At 36.4% G+C, this 16,222-nt stretch overlaps 1 protein-coding gene across 2 annotated transcripts in view; it reads right to left on the bottom strand.

The window, feature by feature from the left end:
- LOC133517304 (acyl-CoA Delta-9 desaturase-like) overlaps positions 1-10,272 on the bottom strand; it is a 35,391-nt gene extending 25,119 nt beyond the window's left edge. The window contains exons 1-2 of one of the 2 annotated variants that reach the window (XM_061850553.1): positions 8,201-10,272; positions 1,029-1,254 (exon numbers count right to left, since the gene is read on the bottom strand). In XM_061850553.1, the coding sequence (XP_061706537.1) occupies positions 1,029-1,251 (223 nt within the window). In that variant the 5' untranslated portion in view covers positions 1,252-1,254; positions 8,201-10,272. Of the gene's footprint in view, positions 1-1,028; positions 2,836-8,200 lie in introns of those variants that run through there. The other variant, XM_061850551.1, reaches the window with a different exon arrangement.
- Positions 10,273-16,222: the final 5,950 nt, after the last annotated feature.

Genomic DNA, 16,222 nt, shown 5'->3' with positions numbered 1-16,222 from the left:
CGGTAGAATTTTGCATGGTAATGTACATCATATATATTTTTTTACTTTTATCATTCTGTTATTTTAGAAGTAACAGGGGGGGACCCACATTTTACAACTTTGGAAGTGTCTCTAGCGCAAACTTTTGCTTTGGAAGTGTCTCTAGCGCAAACTTTCATTTTTGAAGACCTATCATACGTGTGGTGTATCTATATACACCACACGTATGGGTTTGATGAAAAATATTTTTTTCGAGTTTCATTTCTAAGTATAGGGAACCCCCAAAATTTATTGTTTATTTTTTCTATTTTTGTGTGAAAATCTTAATGCGGTTCACAGAATACATCTACTTACTAAATCTCAACAGTATAGTTCTTATAGTTTCGGAAAAAAGTGGTTGTGACATAAACGGACAGACAGACGGACATAACGAATCCATAAGGGGTCCGTTTTATGCAATTTGGCGTTTTATGTAATAAAAATGAGCCCATGAAGGCTGACTGGTTGGGAACATAATGAACTTGGCGAGTTCCATTGCTTTTTTTACTCAAGGTCAAAAATATAAATCGGGCATAGGATTTGGCATATCCGGTTTTGGACAAGGCATGGGTAAAAGCGTACAAAATAATCATTTAAACGTTGGTTGTTTTTTCGACGTGTGCTAATGAAAATAATGAACACACTTATTTTAATAAGTTCGTGGATTTTAATAAAAATAAGCTTTTTATTTAAGGTTTCCGTTAAGGTCCCGGTTTTATCCCTATCTTCTATCTACGTAATGTTCTATGCATCCTGCATAAACAAGGTTCAAGGAAAGTTGCGTAGCATCTCTGACAACTTGAGAAGATCACATAAAGTACCTAAAACATTTGTTTGAATGAGGGAGAATGATAGATCACAATTATTTAGAGTCAGACAGACCGTTAAGCGCCACTGTAAACGTCATGTTTTCGTATCAATTTTATGTTTATGGTGAGAGAGTCTGTGTCGCTTTCCAAGCCAGTTCAGAGTTTAATTATTTAGACTTACTATATATATTCAAATCTTACTAAATATCTTCGTTTGCCATGTCGCCGATACCAGGAACAGGTAGCCTCCATACAGCCCGGCTGTATAAATCAGCAGACCGTAGAAGAGGATATGCCGCACGTATTGGAGCTCCCACTTTTCATCCCCGGCTTGCTGGACCGGCATCTTCGCCAGAGCCACGTCCTCCGTCTCTGCGTCATTCTCGAACAGCACAGCATTCGCGTCAGTCCCTTGAGGCGCCATTATCTTCATAAAATAATATTTAACAAAAAACAATTGAATTAAAGAATCAGTTTTAGGTCTTCATCCAATGTTTCACTTTATCAAGTAGTAATTTCTGAGTGCAACACCCAAATAATCAAAGATTTATAAGATTTGATTCCTCTGAATTTCTTTAGGATACCATCGAATGATCTGTTCTGATTCCTACTACTATAGGTTCAACAATAAACTGGTCTTCTAAAATGTCACTTACAGCTGTAATTCAAGTGGAGTTAGTATCAATATCAACTCATTCTACGGCTTAACTAATTTAGGAATAGCCATTGGCAACATTGAGTCTTTTTTAAAAGAAATTTCACGTCATAAAAGGATGCAAGTGGGGTGGATTCGAGTATGACGCGCTAAGCATGCAGTCTACGTTCACACGAGACTATTCGATTCGATCTTTTCTCACATACGGTTTTACCGTATACGAGACGATTGTTCACACGGCGCGAGGTCTATCCGGTTTTCTCACGTATGCGGTTTTCCTGTATATACGGTGGTAACAAATTAGCTACTGATATTATAAGAGATGGTAATTTACATTAAAACAATTATCTTCCAATAGAAATTAAGAAAAATTTTCATATATATATTTTTTTGTTCACATTTAACGAACCAAAAAAAAAAAAAAAATTCTATCTAAAAATAATCACCTGCATTTAACAAAAAAAATATAGTCAAGTGCGAGATCGGTTTATTCCTGCACCGAGGGTTCCGTACAAACTTTGAATTATCTCGTTTAAATAAAAGAAAAGGGAAAAGACTTAATCAGAAGTACCTATACTAAGTATAATTGTGCACAGCGCCATCTATCGGCAATTATCTAACTAATTTGCGCGATGTGGTGCACGTATGTTGGTTTTTCGAGAACAATTCTCTATCATGTGAACCGATTTCAAAAATGGTTCTTTCATTTGAAAAAAAGATGTCTTTAATGTAATCTCAGAAATTTCAAGTGTAATAAACACACGTAAACTTGGTTAAATTGCAAACTATATACTGATTATATTTTTCCTGTAAAATTTATAGTACCTAATGTTAATATTATGTAAAAATTTCATACTCGTAACTTTTCTTCGGTAAACGTCGCAGAACAAAAACAATGGGGATAAACATATGGGGGGGATGGTATTTTTTTTTCACATTTTCCTTCAAAAATCATTTTTTTCTACTACAAAAAAATAATAAAAAATTGACCTAGTCTCTAAACTTTGAAATTTTGCCCCCTCTTCAAATTGGGCATTTCCCATGGTTATTAAAAATAAAATAACAAAATAATACCTTCAATGTGTCAGGGTTCTTATTCGCGGTAAATTCGCTCGGCATGGGCCGCCGTGCCGCTTTCTTACGCTTCGAGTTCGCGAGTTAAACGAACGTAAGACGCTGCGTAAGATATTGCTATAAATTTAAGCGCCTATCAGTTTAGTCAATTAGTCAATACAATCCCACCAAAAACCTAAAATCTAAAATCATCATGGATCCTCCATTCTACGTTCATTTGTGTTTGTATACAATACTTTTTCTATGAGTTAACTAAAATAATGATTTTACGTATTATACAACCTAAATAATTTAACAAAATTAGGTAAGTATATCAGTAGGTAGATAGAACGATTTAGATTTAGATTTAGATTTATTTATTTTCATAACGATAAATTACAGTATAAATTATTCTTATGTTAATCTATATGAATTTACATTATGATCGTCAATGATTTGGCATGCAAACATATAATTATAAAACGTCAATAATAATTATCAAAAAAAAAAAAACCAATTCGTAATTACCGTCAATTTAAAAACAACGAAACAAAAGAAACAGGAAAACTAAAAAGAAATAATGGAATACATGTCAAACTAAATATTTAGTAGATATCACATAATGATCGTCATTAAAACTAAGAGCAGTAATAATAATATTCTAGAACAAATGTCATCTTAAATCAATTTTACATAAACTATAATGTTAAACAGTTATTATAATTTTAATTCCATGTATTCATCCACTGAATATAATGGGTTTTCCAATAAAAAATTCCTCAATTGACGTTCAAATGCTTCGTCAGATATTTCAGTTCTTAATTCGGCGGGTAGACGTTCGTAATAAGTTGGGCCTATTACTCGCGGATTCTTACATGAAAGTGCCATGCGACGCGGCACTGTTCGCAGTCTTCCCGTCGATCTGATTTGTTTGCCCATGACTTCGACACGTTTGAACATAGAGAAGTTTTTTCTCACGAACATCAGAACTTGAAACATGTATAACGAATAATGCGTCATTATACCATTATTTTTAAAAAGTTCCTTACAATGGTGCATTGGTTTAACTCCAGCTAGTAAACGGATCGCACGTTTTTGGAGAATTAATACTCTCTTTGCATCTGTGGAATTTCCCCAAAGCAGTGTACCGTATGACATCAAGGAGTGAAAGTGCGAGAAATATACGGCTTTAAGTGACTTCCTTGATATCAGAGGTTGTAGTTTTTTTAATGCAAAGATAGAACTACTCAACCTGTTACAAAGCAGATCGATATGGCACTTCCAGTTAAGATTCGAGTCAAGTATGAAACCCAGAAATTTTGTTTCATTACATAGTGGCATTGGACCGTTACTAATACATGGAGGCACTGTGGTGCTGCGACCCGAGAATATCATCACATTGGATTTCGTTATATTTAACAGTAGGCTATTCGATGAAAACCATGTTTGTAATTGGTCACAAGCCTCATGTATTCCCTCGGCCAACTGCGCATGTGTTTTTGCCCTCAGGACAACGGTTGTGTCGTCTGCAAATAACACAGATAGCCCATTTGTGATGGCAGAGGGTAGGTCATTCACAAATAATAAAAACAGTGTATTACCGGCTGCTGACCCCTGAGGAATGCCCAAATTAACATAACCAGTGTCTGAAACGTATTTTTTGCCACTAAGTAACATTTTCACTACTTGTTGACGGTCAGTCAAGAATGATGCAAACAATTTGTGTGCTGAACCATTTATGCCATAGAGGCTTAATTTATTTAAGAGCAAATTATGGCTAATGATGTCAAAAGCCTTAGACAAATCGCACAGTATGGCGGCCATCTTGTACCTGTCATCTAGACCAGTCAAAATGCAGTCAACGATTCTGTGTGCTGCCGTAGTAGTGGAGCGTTTTTGTCTGTAGGCGTACTGGTTGTCGGTGAGTAAAGCGTTCTGTTCTAAGTAGGTCATCAGGGAAGATGATAAAATGGACTCCACAAGTTTTGAGACGGTAGGTACTATAGTTATGGGCCTGTAATTGTTTACATCACTCTTATCACCCTTTCCTTTATACACCGGGCATACGCGTGTATTTTTAAGGACATTCGGATATATTCCAATTTTAAACATGTCATTAACTAAAACTATTAATATGTCAGATAGAATAGGCCATATACTTATTATGATATTTAAAGATATGTCATATACATCTACAGTCGTACTGGTCTTTAACATTGACTTTATAGTTTTATCCAAAAGCTCACGAGTAACAACAGGAAATGTGAATGACGGTATATCAGCGCTGCCCAAGTGCCTACTGACGTACTGTTTGGACAGTTCTTCATCACTGTTTATTGCATGTTTTTTAGCGATGTTCAAAAAGTGTGAGTTGAATGCATTCGGAACCTCTTCATGAGACATATACGCATTATCATTTTGTTTTTTAATGCAGACCTTCTGGGAGTTTGATTTTTTACCTATCTCCTCATTTATGATCCTCCACAATTCTTTTGAAGGATTTACGGTTTCTGCCAGTGTGGTTTCAATGTGATTTTGACGCGCACGGAGCGTCTCTGACTTGATGAGTTTCGAGTAATGATCTATGCAGTCCGATATGATCGGGTTGTTAGGATATTGACGTCGTATCTCGTGAAGGTCGCGGTGTTTTTGCATATATCCAAACAGCTCGTCAGTTGCCCACGGAACAGGTAATTTCTTTTTGGGCCTTAACTGTTTAACAGGGAAATGCAAATCTATATAATATGTCAATATATTAAATAATTTGTCTAATTTAGAATTAATGTCAATATTATCATCATAAATAAAATTAAAATTATAATAAGATATGTCAGTATAAAATAAATAAATAGATTCAGTATTAAATAATCGGCGTTCAAATGTCTTATTTGCTTTGGATTTTTGAATCTCACTTTCCAACGTAAACACATAGCGTTGCGCGTTATGATCACTTATGGCAGTGTCCACTGGCGTTACAGTGAGGCAGTCGCGCGCGTAGTTCGCTAGGCCGCAGTCAATGGATGACGCACTCTCAGCCGTTACGCGAGTAGGAAAGATCAGTGTTCAAACATCCGAAACAACCAAGTACATCGTCAACCCGCCGTCTCGAACTATTGTCAGATAAGTAATCCACATTATGATCGCCGACTATGAGGAATTTTTTATTTTCGTCGGTTAGCTTACTTAATAACAATTCAAGATTTTCCAACGGATAGCACAAAAGACAAAAGTTTGGTTTTGTCCTCTTGACCACGGCGAGATGTGATTGGTCAAATTCATTATAGTTCACTAAAGCGTTGAGTAATGAAGTCATTATAGTTGAGTTGTGAGCCCATAGTGGAAACTATGTGATTATAGTTTGGTATACTATACGAATACTTCATTTAAACCATTAAGGTCGACTAGTAGAAAAACGCCTATTGCGTTTAAGGTTTTTATGGCATGAAAACGCGAAATTAGTTAGTCAGGGAACACGTCAAGGCAGAGCTACAGTTACAAAAGATTGAAAGTTGAAATTTGCTCACCAGGTTCCATTTATATAGTGTACAAGAAATAAGAAGCGATTGTGAAAAAATCACCCGTAAGGGGGTAAAATAGGAAATTAAAGTACAATTCATACAATTTTTATTTTAAGCTGGCTTGAAACTTCGTAATTAGGTATTTTATTAAAATAGAAGAAAATTGATTTCAGCTTGTTTGAAAATCCCCTGAGACGGTAAAAAAATGCTTGAAAGTTTGTATTGGGAACGAAATTTTTTTGATTGGGGGACATGAAACTTTGTTTAAAGGTATGCCATTAGAATACTCGAAAAGTAATTTCAGTGGTTTCCAAAATTCATCCCCTAAGAAGGTGAAAAAGGGGTTGAAAGTTTGTATCGGGAATGTATTTTTTTTAAAGGTGTATGCATTAGTCATGCATGTGCGTTACAAAATATGTTAGTTACAGATATTTGGTACCCATGCTGGGTGCCATCACCCAGATAGGGCACAAAATTTTAATACGTAGGTACGTATTTCATTTTAATGTAAATTGATTATAATTTACGCAGAGCAAAGGTATGTCAAAACAATATGAATTAATAAAGTAGTATAAAATATTATGTCATGTTTATAATAATTCATCCCCCAAGGGGTTAAAAAAGGGGATTAAATATGTATATTGAGTGTTTTTTGAGTGCGAGACTTGAAACTTCATAGAAAATTTTATTATTAGAAAACAAGAAAAAACCAGCGTTTTAGAATATTAATTTTCTTAAGGGAGTTAAAATGAGATTGATACTTACTATTTTTTTAAGCGCGAAGCGGCCTTATAAGCGCTGGTGGCCTAGCGGTAAGAGCGTGCGACTTGCAATCCGGAGGTCGCGGGTTCAAACCCCGGCTCGTACCAATGAGTTTTTCGGAACTTATGTACGAATATCATTGGATATTTACCAGCCGCTTTTCGGTGAAGGAAAACATCGTGAGGAAACCGGACTAATCCCAACAAGGCCTAGTTTACCCTCTGGGTTGGAAGGGCAGATGGCAGTCGTTTCGTAAAAATTAGTGCCTACGCCAAATCTTGGGATTAGTTGTCAAGCGGACCCCAGGCTCCCATGAGCCGTGGCAAAATGCCGGGACAACGCGAGGAAGAAAAGAAAGAAGAGTAAAGGGCTTGAAACTTCGTACGTTCAGACATACGGATGTTGTGCGTTGTAAAATACTTATTAAATTATAAGATAAGTTATAAGGAATATCTACCTTGTTGTCTTATGAATAAGTTGGTTCAATCCATGGTTGCCTAGATTTTAGATGAAAATCGGTTAATCAACGAACCAACTTTTTAATAAGGCAGCCTATTACAGTTATATTATATAAAACATAAGCTTTCATTTGATATAATATACGATTAAATGACAAAACAAATAAAAAACAAAAATAAATTGTCCGTACGCAATTTTACAAGGCAACTTATTTGCAATTTTTTTTAATACTACGTCGGTGGCAAACAAGCATACGGCCCGCCTGATGGTAAGCAGTCTCCGTAGCCTATGTACGCCTGCAACTCCAGAGTTACATGCGCGTTGCCGACCGTAACCCCGCCCCCCCTCGTTGAGCTCAATGCAATGTGTCAATGTGAATAATCTAACATTTATTTCTTATCACAAATAAATAACAGACGAGGGTAGATATTCCTTATAACGTATCTCCTACTATTAACCCTACTGCTTGCTATCTTTTGCTGCACAATATTCTATACTCATGTAACACATTTAACAAGCAACATACAACTCTACGCATATACAAAGTCGCGGCAACAGCTAGTCCCTACCTATATGAGAAAAAGCTAAATAAAACTGAAGGTTCCCGAGTTTAATCCTAATACGTATAACGTCAAATTGTACTCGTAAAAAAAGTCCTCCTAACAACATCCCCGTGTTTAATAGTTATTTGTTCTACAAGAGAGAAAAAGTTGTTGTTTGAAAATCAAAACAACTCAAAATTTGCATCTGATTACTTTGTCCCACATGTGGATGAAATGCAACTTTTTCATTAGTTCTTAAAAAATCAAGAGGGCCTTTACCAGTTGGTGTGGTGAAAAGTAAATATTTAGTTCACCAGGATAGGCGTTAGTATCGCAAAAAATTTACGATAAATCAACGTGCTCTTTATTTTTAATCGCACTTACCAGAGATAGACGGTCTCTGAGATCCACTAAGAACTCGACTGCTGTATCCGCCTACTTATATATAGGTATATATACGCTCCACACTAGGAAGGATTTCTTAGCGATGGCGCATGTGTATCTGACGTTCGTGTGACAAATACACGTAGACACGTAGATGACCCGCTAGACTAAGAGCGAGCCCCGGAAAATGGTTGACGATTTCAAAGCATTTTCCTCCACCTCCTCATGATCTTTCCTGGCTTGCGCCGTACAGAATGAACCGCGGGAGCATGGTGCTTTGGCTCATTTCCTAGAACTATCAATTCAATATTTTAAGTTATTTCAAAAAACCGGCCTAGACTTATATGTCGGACCATGCTCAGTGTAGGGTTCCGCAGTTACCCGCCCGTCAAAATAGAGTTATTTTTAAACTCAAATCGACTTACCCTAACAGGTAAATAAACAAATTTCCAGATTAGGTGAATAATGCTGCGTAAAAATCTCAAAAAACGATGTTTCGTACTCAATTGTTTCTTCCTCCAAAACTTAACCAAATGTAACGAAATTTTGAGATGTAAATGGTAATAAAATTATCTGTGTCGGACTGTTTTGCTTTAAATTTCAGTTTTGAATACCATGTTTCTCTTTGCGGCCTAATAAATTAGGCCGTTTTTGCAAATATTTGAAGTGCACTAACGCCATGAAACAAGCTTACAAAAAAACAAAACAGTCCGACTCAGATATTAATAATAATAATTTGTGTTGAAAAATAAAAATTTGATTAAGAAACTTTTCGATCTCGGTATGCAGACGGTGACCTCCTGAGGTGGATTAAATCTTACCTGTCTAATCGTAGCCAAGCTGTGGTCTTGAAAGGAAAGGAGAAACTCTCGTTTTCTCCCCATCCCCTCTGGAGTACCTCACAGGGGTCACACCTTGGTCCTTTATTTTTTATCTTGTACATATATCAATGATATGGCGTAGCTTTTTTCCGTAGCTCTGAACACCTTATATATGCTGATGACACAAATAATCATAAAGCTGTGTCTTCGGAAGCAGATTGCCTATTATTGCAAAAAGATTAAGATAATTTCGTCCTGTATGTTATTAGTTTTGATCGGAAACACAACCCGATAATTTATAATTATAATTTGTCTGGTAATAATATAGCATGAGTATCTTCCATTAAGGACTTAGGTGTCACTATGGACTCGCAACTAAACTATAATGAGGATATTGATTATTTATGTAGGTAAACGTGCATATAAAAGGTTAGGAATGATTCTTCGTGTCGGACAACCCTTCAAACGGCCAAATACTTATAAATTATTATTTTATTCTTTAGTTAGGAGTATCCTCGAATTCAGGAGTATAATTTGGACACCACAATACCAAGTCTTACGACCATTAACCGTAAAATACAGATACATTCTCGGCATATGTCTAAGAAGGTATATAGATGCTTCATAAAGTATGATGGCGAAAAGACGGGAGTAGAAGCAATCGATCAATATTGTTGTGAATGTGCGAATGGGTTAAGAACAGTAGGTTGTTGTTCACATGTAGCGGCAATTATATATTACTTGTCGTATGGCAGATTTTTATCCAGAATTCCGCGGCCTAGCCATAAACTCTGTGCACTGTTCAAGACCGAAGGTATAAATGTTAGTATTAATACAGACAGTGACGAGGATGAGTAATTATAAGTGTTATGTTTAGGTGTAAATTTTAGGATTTTAATAAAATGTGCTTTACTTTTTTAGTTTCTTTTGATACGTAATATTTTTTTAAGGCAGTATTGCGTATGTCATAATAGACCTCAGCTTCGCTTCCGCCGATAATTACATGTGTTCTGAGACATTTCTTATTTTATTGGCCTCGGTATGTAATCTACTATTGCTGTACGTAAACAACTACTAAGTACTACGTAAACATTCCTATTATGAAATACGCAATACTGCATTAAAAAATATATACCTACTTAGTGTAAACAATTTTTCTGCTCGACTAGCTGCTGCTCGTTAATACCTACTAAATGGTTGTAAAGGCGGAAGTACACAATGAGCCAAATACGTTGGCCCAATGTGTAACCTACAGACGAGACGCCTTAAGTCGAATGGCCTGTATTAGTAAGACATTTTTACCTTGTTGCCACAAATGGACTTTTATAAAAAAAAATATTTCATACAATATTGTATTGTGCATTAAATACCTAAAAATTGAGGTTGTCGCCCTCTTGTAAATAATAAAAAAAAATTAAACAAAAAAAATATTTTTTTAGGCCTTTGTAAATAAGTTAGAACCTTGATTTTTTTTTTGAAAATGTATTGCTATTAGTGCCATGTATAATCCGAATTTCAAGGAAATCTAACCATTAGTTTAGCTAAGAAAAATTAAAAAAGATTATATATATATATATATATATATATATATTTTTTTTTTTTTTTTTTTTTTTTTTATCCAAACCAAGGGGATTCCAGGCTTGAAATATTGTAAAATGATATCTCATAATAAGACCAATTAACGCTTCTAAGAAAGTTATACATTTCAGCCAGGGGCAGTTTCACTATAGGATAATTCCTAATTCACTTGTAATGAAAAAAGTTTAAAAAGTTGTTTTTACTCATTGGAACACATTTTCCTTGTGCTGATATTATTATTACGTCATTTAAAAAATATATGTGACATAACGTCAATATACTGGATTGACAATTTATCAACAAAATTCTTCACATTTCACGTAAACAGTGCTTTAAACAGTGCAAACAGGAATCATTTTCGGCTAGCTACTATTTACTTATTGCCTACCATGAAAAACTTAATTTGAAAATCATAATTATATTTGCCTCTCTATCGCTCATGCCCTTTCGAGCTTATAGCTGTCCTCAGAAAATTACGAAAAATGAAAAGAACGGTTTATTCAATGACTTTATCAAGAAACATTAAAAAAAAACAATAAGATCAACGCCATGATACACAGAGACAACTGCGTAACACAAAAATCTGCGGGGTTGTTTATCCGCGGATGTAATAAACTCCTTAGAACGTTGTGGTTAAAATATCCTCTTTGCTTAGAACTACTGATATCTGTGACCAAAGACATTTCAGTGCAGGTGAAAGATTTGACGTGCGGTACGCAGCCGCACACTTAGAAACACTTTGTTCAATGTATGAAGTGTGGAATTAAAAGGAGGAAAATCTCTTATGGTAAAAGTGACCAGGTTTAAATAATAGTTCCTAATCTCTCCGGTGGCGCTAGGTAGGCTCATGGATTACATGAACCATAAAGGTATAATAATATAGAGATGAAATGGGGGAGGGGCAACAAATAACCCGACCAAATTACGTAGGTTGTTTTGGGTATGTTGTCAGGAATGTTAAAATCTGTTTTTAATTTTGTCGCATTGCGTATGTTCTGTCCCTCACGGGCGCACGCGTATAGCACATCTATATAAATACTAGTATTAATAGACCTAGGTCTATGACATTTTATTTCGGTGTATTGTGGCGCCGCCTATTTAATGTTTTTTAATGGACACTTATCATACATAGAGATGTTCCTCCTTTAATTCCACACTCCATAGTTCAATGTACCTACTTGGAATTCTAGCCTCGAGGAAAGACGCTCATTTTAACATTGACCCTTAACCTCTTCGTGTTTGAAGAATTCGCATTTTTTTTTTCCCTTAAAAGGGTAAAAAAATTGCCATGTTAATAATTATCTAAACAATGTAGGTAGATAGTTATTGTATGTTAATATAGGTCACGCACACAAAATGAGACTTAACGCGTACGTCAGGTCACGCTATCGCTATGAATAAATTTACACCAGGGGTTCTGATATCCGAAACTACAACACTAATTTAGTCGTAATAGCATTAGCCGAGAACAGATCACTCAGAGTAGTTAGAAATAGAATATCAAAAGGTAAAACATAGACATCCAGTCTGAAAGACGAAAATGGTAACAAGCATGGCAATAGAAATAAAATAATGGACATATGCACAAAATTATATACTTTCCTCTATTCTGACCCACAAACTATACATAGCACTGGAGAATACTTTTGTGCCGATACCATCTCTCCTGTAACAGCCGACGAAGTGGAAAAAGTCTTGTCCACAATGAAGCTCGACAAGAGCCCCGGGACCCTAGCACAGACGCACATCTTTGGTAAATAAAATCTTTTAGTCCCTCTATGCAATTTTTTCAATAATATATTAAGAACGGGACAAATTCCCCAGAAACTACTCTATTCTAATACTATACTGCTCGACAAAAAACCGGCCAAGTGCGAGTCGGACTCGCGTTCCAAAAGTTCCGTACATCACATGATTTTTAAAAAGTGGCTCTGCAAACTGTAAACCTCACGATAGATTTAATCAAGAGATTTAACTAAAAACTGACTATATACAAAAAAAAATCTGCGCCACGTACTGTACTGTACTGTACTCGTACTGTACCTATACCAGGTGTTGGCCGACTATATTAGGTACCTACTATGAGGGCATCGGATCGCGAGCAGTGCGCCCTGTAAGTTGCCACGTTAATATGAGGGCGCCTTTGGTGCCCAAAACTTTACGTCGGCCTTCGCCCGCCTCTTTCAGTATGAGAACGCCGTAGGCGCCCGACACTGGCCAGTGCGCAGCGCGCCTCGTACGTCAGGATTATCAGTCCGAGGGTCAAGGGCGCTTCAAGCACTGAAGCGCGCGCACCACGTCAAATATAGATACGTCATGATTTTTCCGAATTTTTTGGTTAAGGGCGTCGAAGGCGCCGTGCACCGTTCATTACAGTTTTCCCGACTCTTTTTGTATGAGTGCACGGTGTACTGAAGGAGCCTAGCAACACAGAACCCGCAGCGTGGCTCCCTCCCACACACAGCGCGCAGCGGATGTCATTCCAGATCTAGAGTGGAGCCCAACTGGGGAAGTACCACCACCTTACAGATTAAAAACCGCAGCCAAATAACACTAGACCCTACTCATAGTGTTGTGTTCCTGCCGGTGAGTAAGGTTGCCAGAGCTCAACGAGGGGTGGGGGGGGGGGATGCTAGGGTCGGTAACGCGCATGTAACTCCTCTAGAGTTGCAGGCGTACATAGGCTACGGAGACTGCTTACCATCAGGCGGGCCGTATGCTTGTTTGCCACCGACGTAGTATTAAAAAACAAATAAGTTTTTAGTCAAAAATATTTTTAATACAAGTTTTTATCGCTATTATACTGTACTTTTGTTTCCAAAGGCCACTATAAATATTCATAACCGTCTCGGTTGCGTTGTTTATTACAGAGGTCTAATAGTCACGACCTCCTATAGTCTCCATCGTCAGATCAGCTCGATTATGTAAGAATTTTTTGAAGAAACAGATGAACATACATACATACAGGGTGATTTCGGGGTCGTGGAGCAAGATAACTATACATCGTACAGAATTCAAAGACGAGCCTAATGATGTTGCTAATTATTTATTATCACCAATAATGATGATTATTTTTTTCAGATGACCAGTACAAAAAAACATTTTTGCATACAATTTGGCCACCCTACTCAATGTGACGTCTTGTCGCTTTCCATACAGCGTATGTCAAAAGTCATAGGGTGACCATGATTATTTAGTATAAGATTAATTTTACTTAAAAATAAGAAAAAAATCACTATTATATTTTAATCAAATACTACAATATGATAATGTGGATCATTTACAGAGTCAGAAAAAGTGGTTCTGGATCACGACCCAGAAATCATCCTGTATATTATATATCCACATAAATACTTCTTTTTGCTTTGCTGTAGTCGGGTAAAATATAAAAAAATACTTACTGCGTTAAGTCATCACCGCGAATTCACAAGTTTTAAACGCCATAGGCCTTAAAGTTACTTAAGTCCTTTGAGCCAATCATCGCTATTTTTAACAATTTCCAATAAAACGAAACAACAAAGAAGTTCTATATAACTATCAACCCTGCTCACAAAATTTCACGAGAGTCTGTAACACCTTCGCAGCGGCAATTAATGTAACTCGTGGCTTAAGTTTTTTTTCTTAAGTCTGACTTATGCTTGCCTGTAGATTTTTAATAGGTTTTCCTGTTATCTATAGGTGAAGATCAATTATGTGTATTTTTTTTTTCAAAATTTTAAACTTAGTAAATTTTTTGGTGTTTCTGTTTCTTTCCGTGTATTTCTGTTGTCGCTATAACAACAAATACAAAATTAACGGAACCCTTGGTGGGCGAGTCCGACTCGCACTTATCCGGTTTTTTTGGTAACATGACATTCTAATACATCATTTTTATAACAAACATTCTATTCTCTCTGCTAATCAATTTGGAGTTTAGCCTAATAAAAGTACCTCTCAGTTACTGTTTAGATTCACTGACGAAGTAAATCAACAACAAAATAATAAATGTCATGTATTAATCATTTTCAGGGTTCCGTAGTCAACTAGGAACCCTTACAGTTTCGCCATGTCCGTCTGTCTGTCTGTCTGTTCTACCCTTTGCTCCGTGGTCGTTAGTGCTAGAAAGCTGAAATTTGGCATGGATTTATAAATCAATAAAGCCGACAAAGTCGTAGAATCAAATCTAAAAATTTTTTTTTTTAGGGTACTACGTAATGTGGCGGTGTTTTTTTTTTGTTTCAACCCTACAGTGTGGGATATCGTTTGAAAGGTCTTTCAAAACTAATAGGGGTCTTCAACAAAAATTTTTTGATAAAGTGAATATATTCGGAGAAAATCGCACCGAAAGAAAAAAAAATGTATCCCCCGCTCTAACTTTTGAACCATAGGTCAAAAAAATATGAAAAAAATCGTAGAAGTAGAGCTTAAGAAATACATTAAATGAAAACTATAGCGGACATGATCAGTTTAGCTGCTTCTGAGTTATCGTAAAAAGTTTCCCCTTCAAAGTAAAAAGACGTACTACGAGTATCCACAGTTCATCACTTGGATAATAATCTACTGTACTTTAAGCTCCAGTTTAGCTTATTGTGACGGAAGATTAACTACGGAACCCTACTCTGAGCATGATCCGATATGCTCTTGGCCGATTTTTATTATTGACTGGTAAGGCTTTCGACACAATGCGCTACGATACATTGATACATAGGCTGGAGGATTCTGGCGTCCGGGGACAAATTGTTAGATTGGTGTGAGAGTGTACTTGCGTAACAGAATTTATCATGTTAAGATAGGGGATGCTCTTAGCAACAAAGTATTGGTGACAGAGGGCACAGCACAAGGCTCCGTGCTCAGCCCACTCGACTACTTAGCCTACGTAAATAATATGAATAATTGTGTCAAAAACTGTAGCGTGTATCAATTTGCGGATGATACTTGCCTCATTGCTGCAGATAAAATTGTAACTGTGACAGAGAGGAAATTGCAATTTGATTTTAATAACATATGTAAATGGTCCCACGACGCAGGGCTGGTCCTAAATGCAAATAAAACCAAATTGCTTCATAGACATTCTAGCCAATTAAGATCGGTAAAAGCAGTTAGGATTATTGGGCACGACCACCAGTGTCTCCACTCTCTACAGAATTGTAATTGTACGCCGTTGGAATAAGTTCGTAAACAAAAATATTTAGGTGTTATAATTGACAATCGCTTTAACTGGAGTGACCACATTGACTCAGTGTGCACGAGATTGCGAGCTTTAATGGCAAAAATACATATTCTACGAAATAAAATTCCATATAAGTAATATTAGCTTGGATATTTATAATGTGGAAAGCATAATTTCCTATGGGTTAAGTAGTCATGGCCGTACATTTAAGTCATACCCTGACAAAATATATACCTAAGCTGCAAGTTACGCTGCTAAAGTTAATAGTACCCCGTAAAATGCAATAGAACCTTTGTGGCTACCATGAGATCGGAATACGTTACTCTATATGGAGAACGTTACGGAAAATGTATGGAGAAAGTATACAGAGCTCCAAGCGGTTACATATGGTACTAAAAATTTTAACTGGTACCATGTGTAGAAGTCCATTGATTTAAAGCTCAGTAAATGGGGTTTATCATACAAACCACTGCA

The sequence above is a fragment of the Cydia pomonella genome, chromosome 4, assembly GCF_033807575.1.
Source record: "Cydia pomonella isolate Wapato2018A chromosome 4, ilCydPomo1, whole genome shotgun sequence".
Taxonomy (NCBI): Eukaryota; Metazoa; Arthropoda; class Insecta; order Lepidoptera; family Tortricidae; genus Cydia; species Cydia pomonella.
The sequence above is the reverse complement of the archived record's forward strand: the minus strand, read 5'-3'. Positions and strand labels throughout refer to the sequence as shown.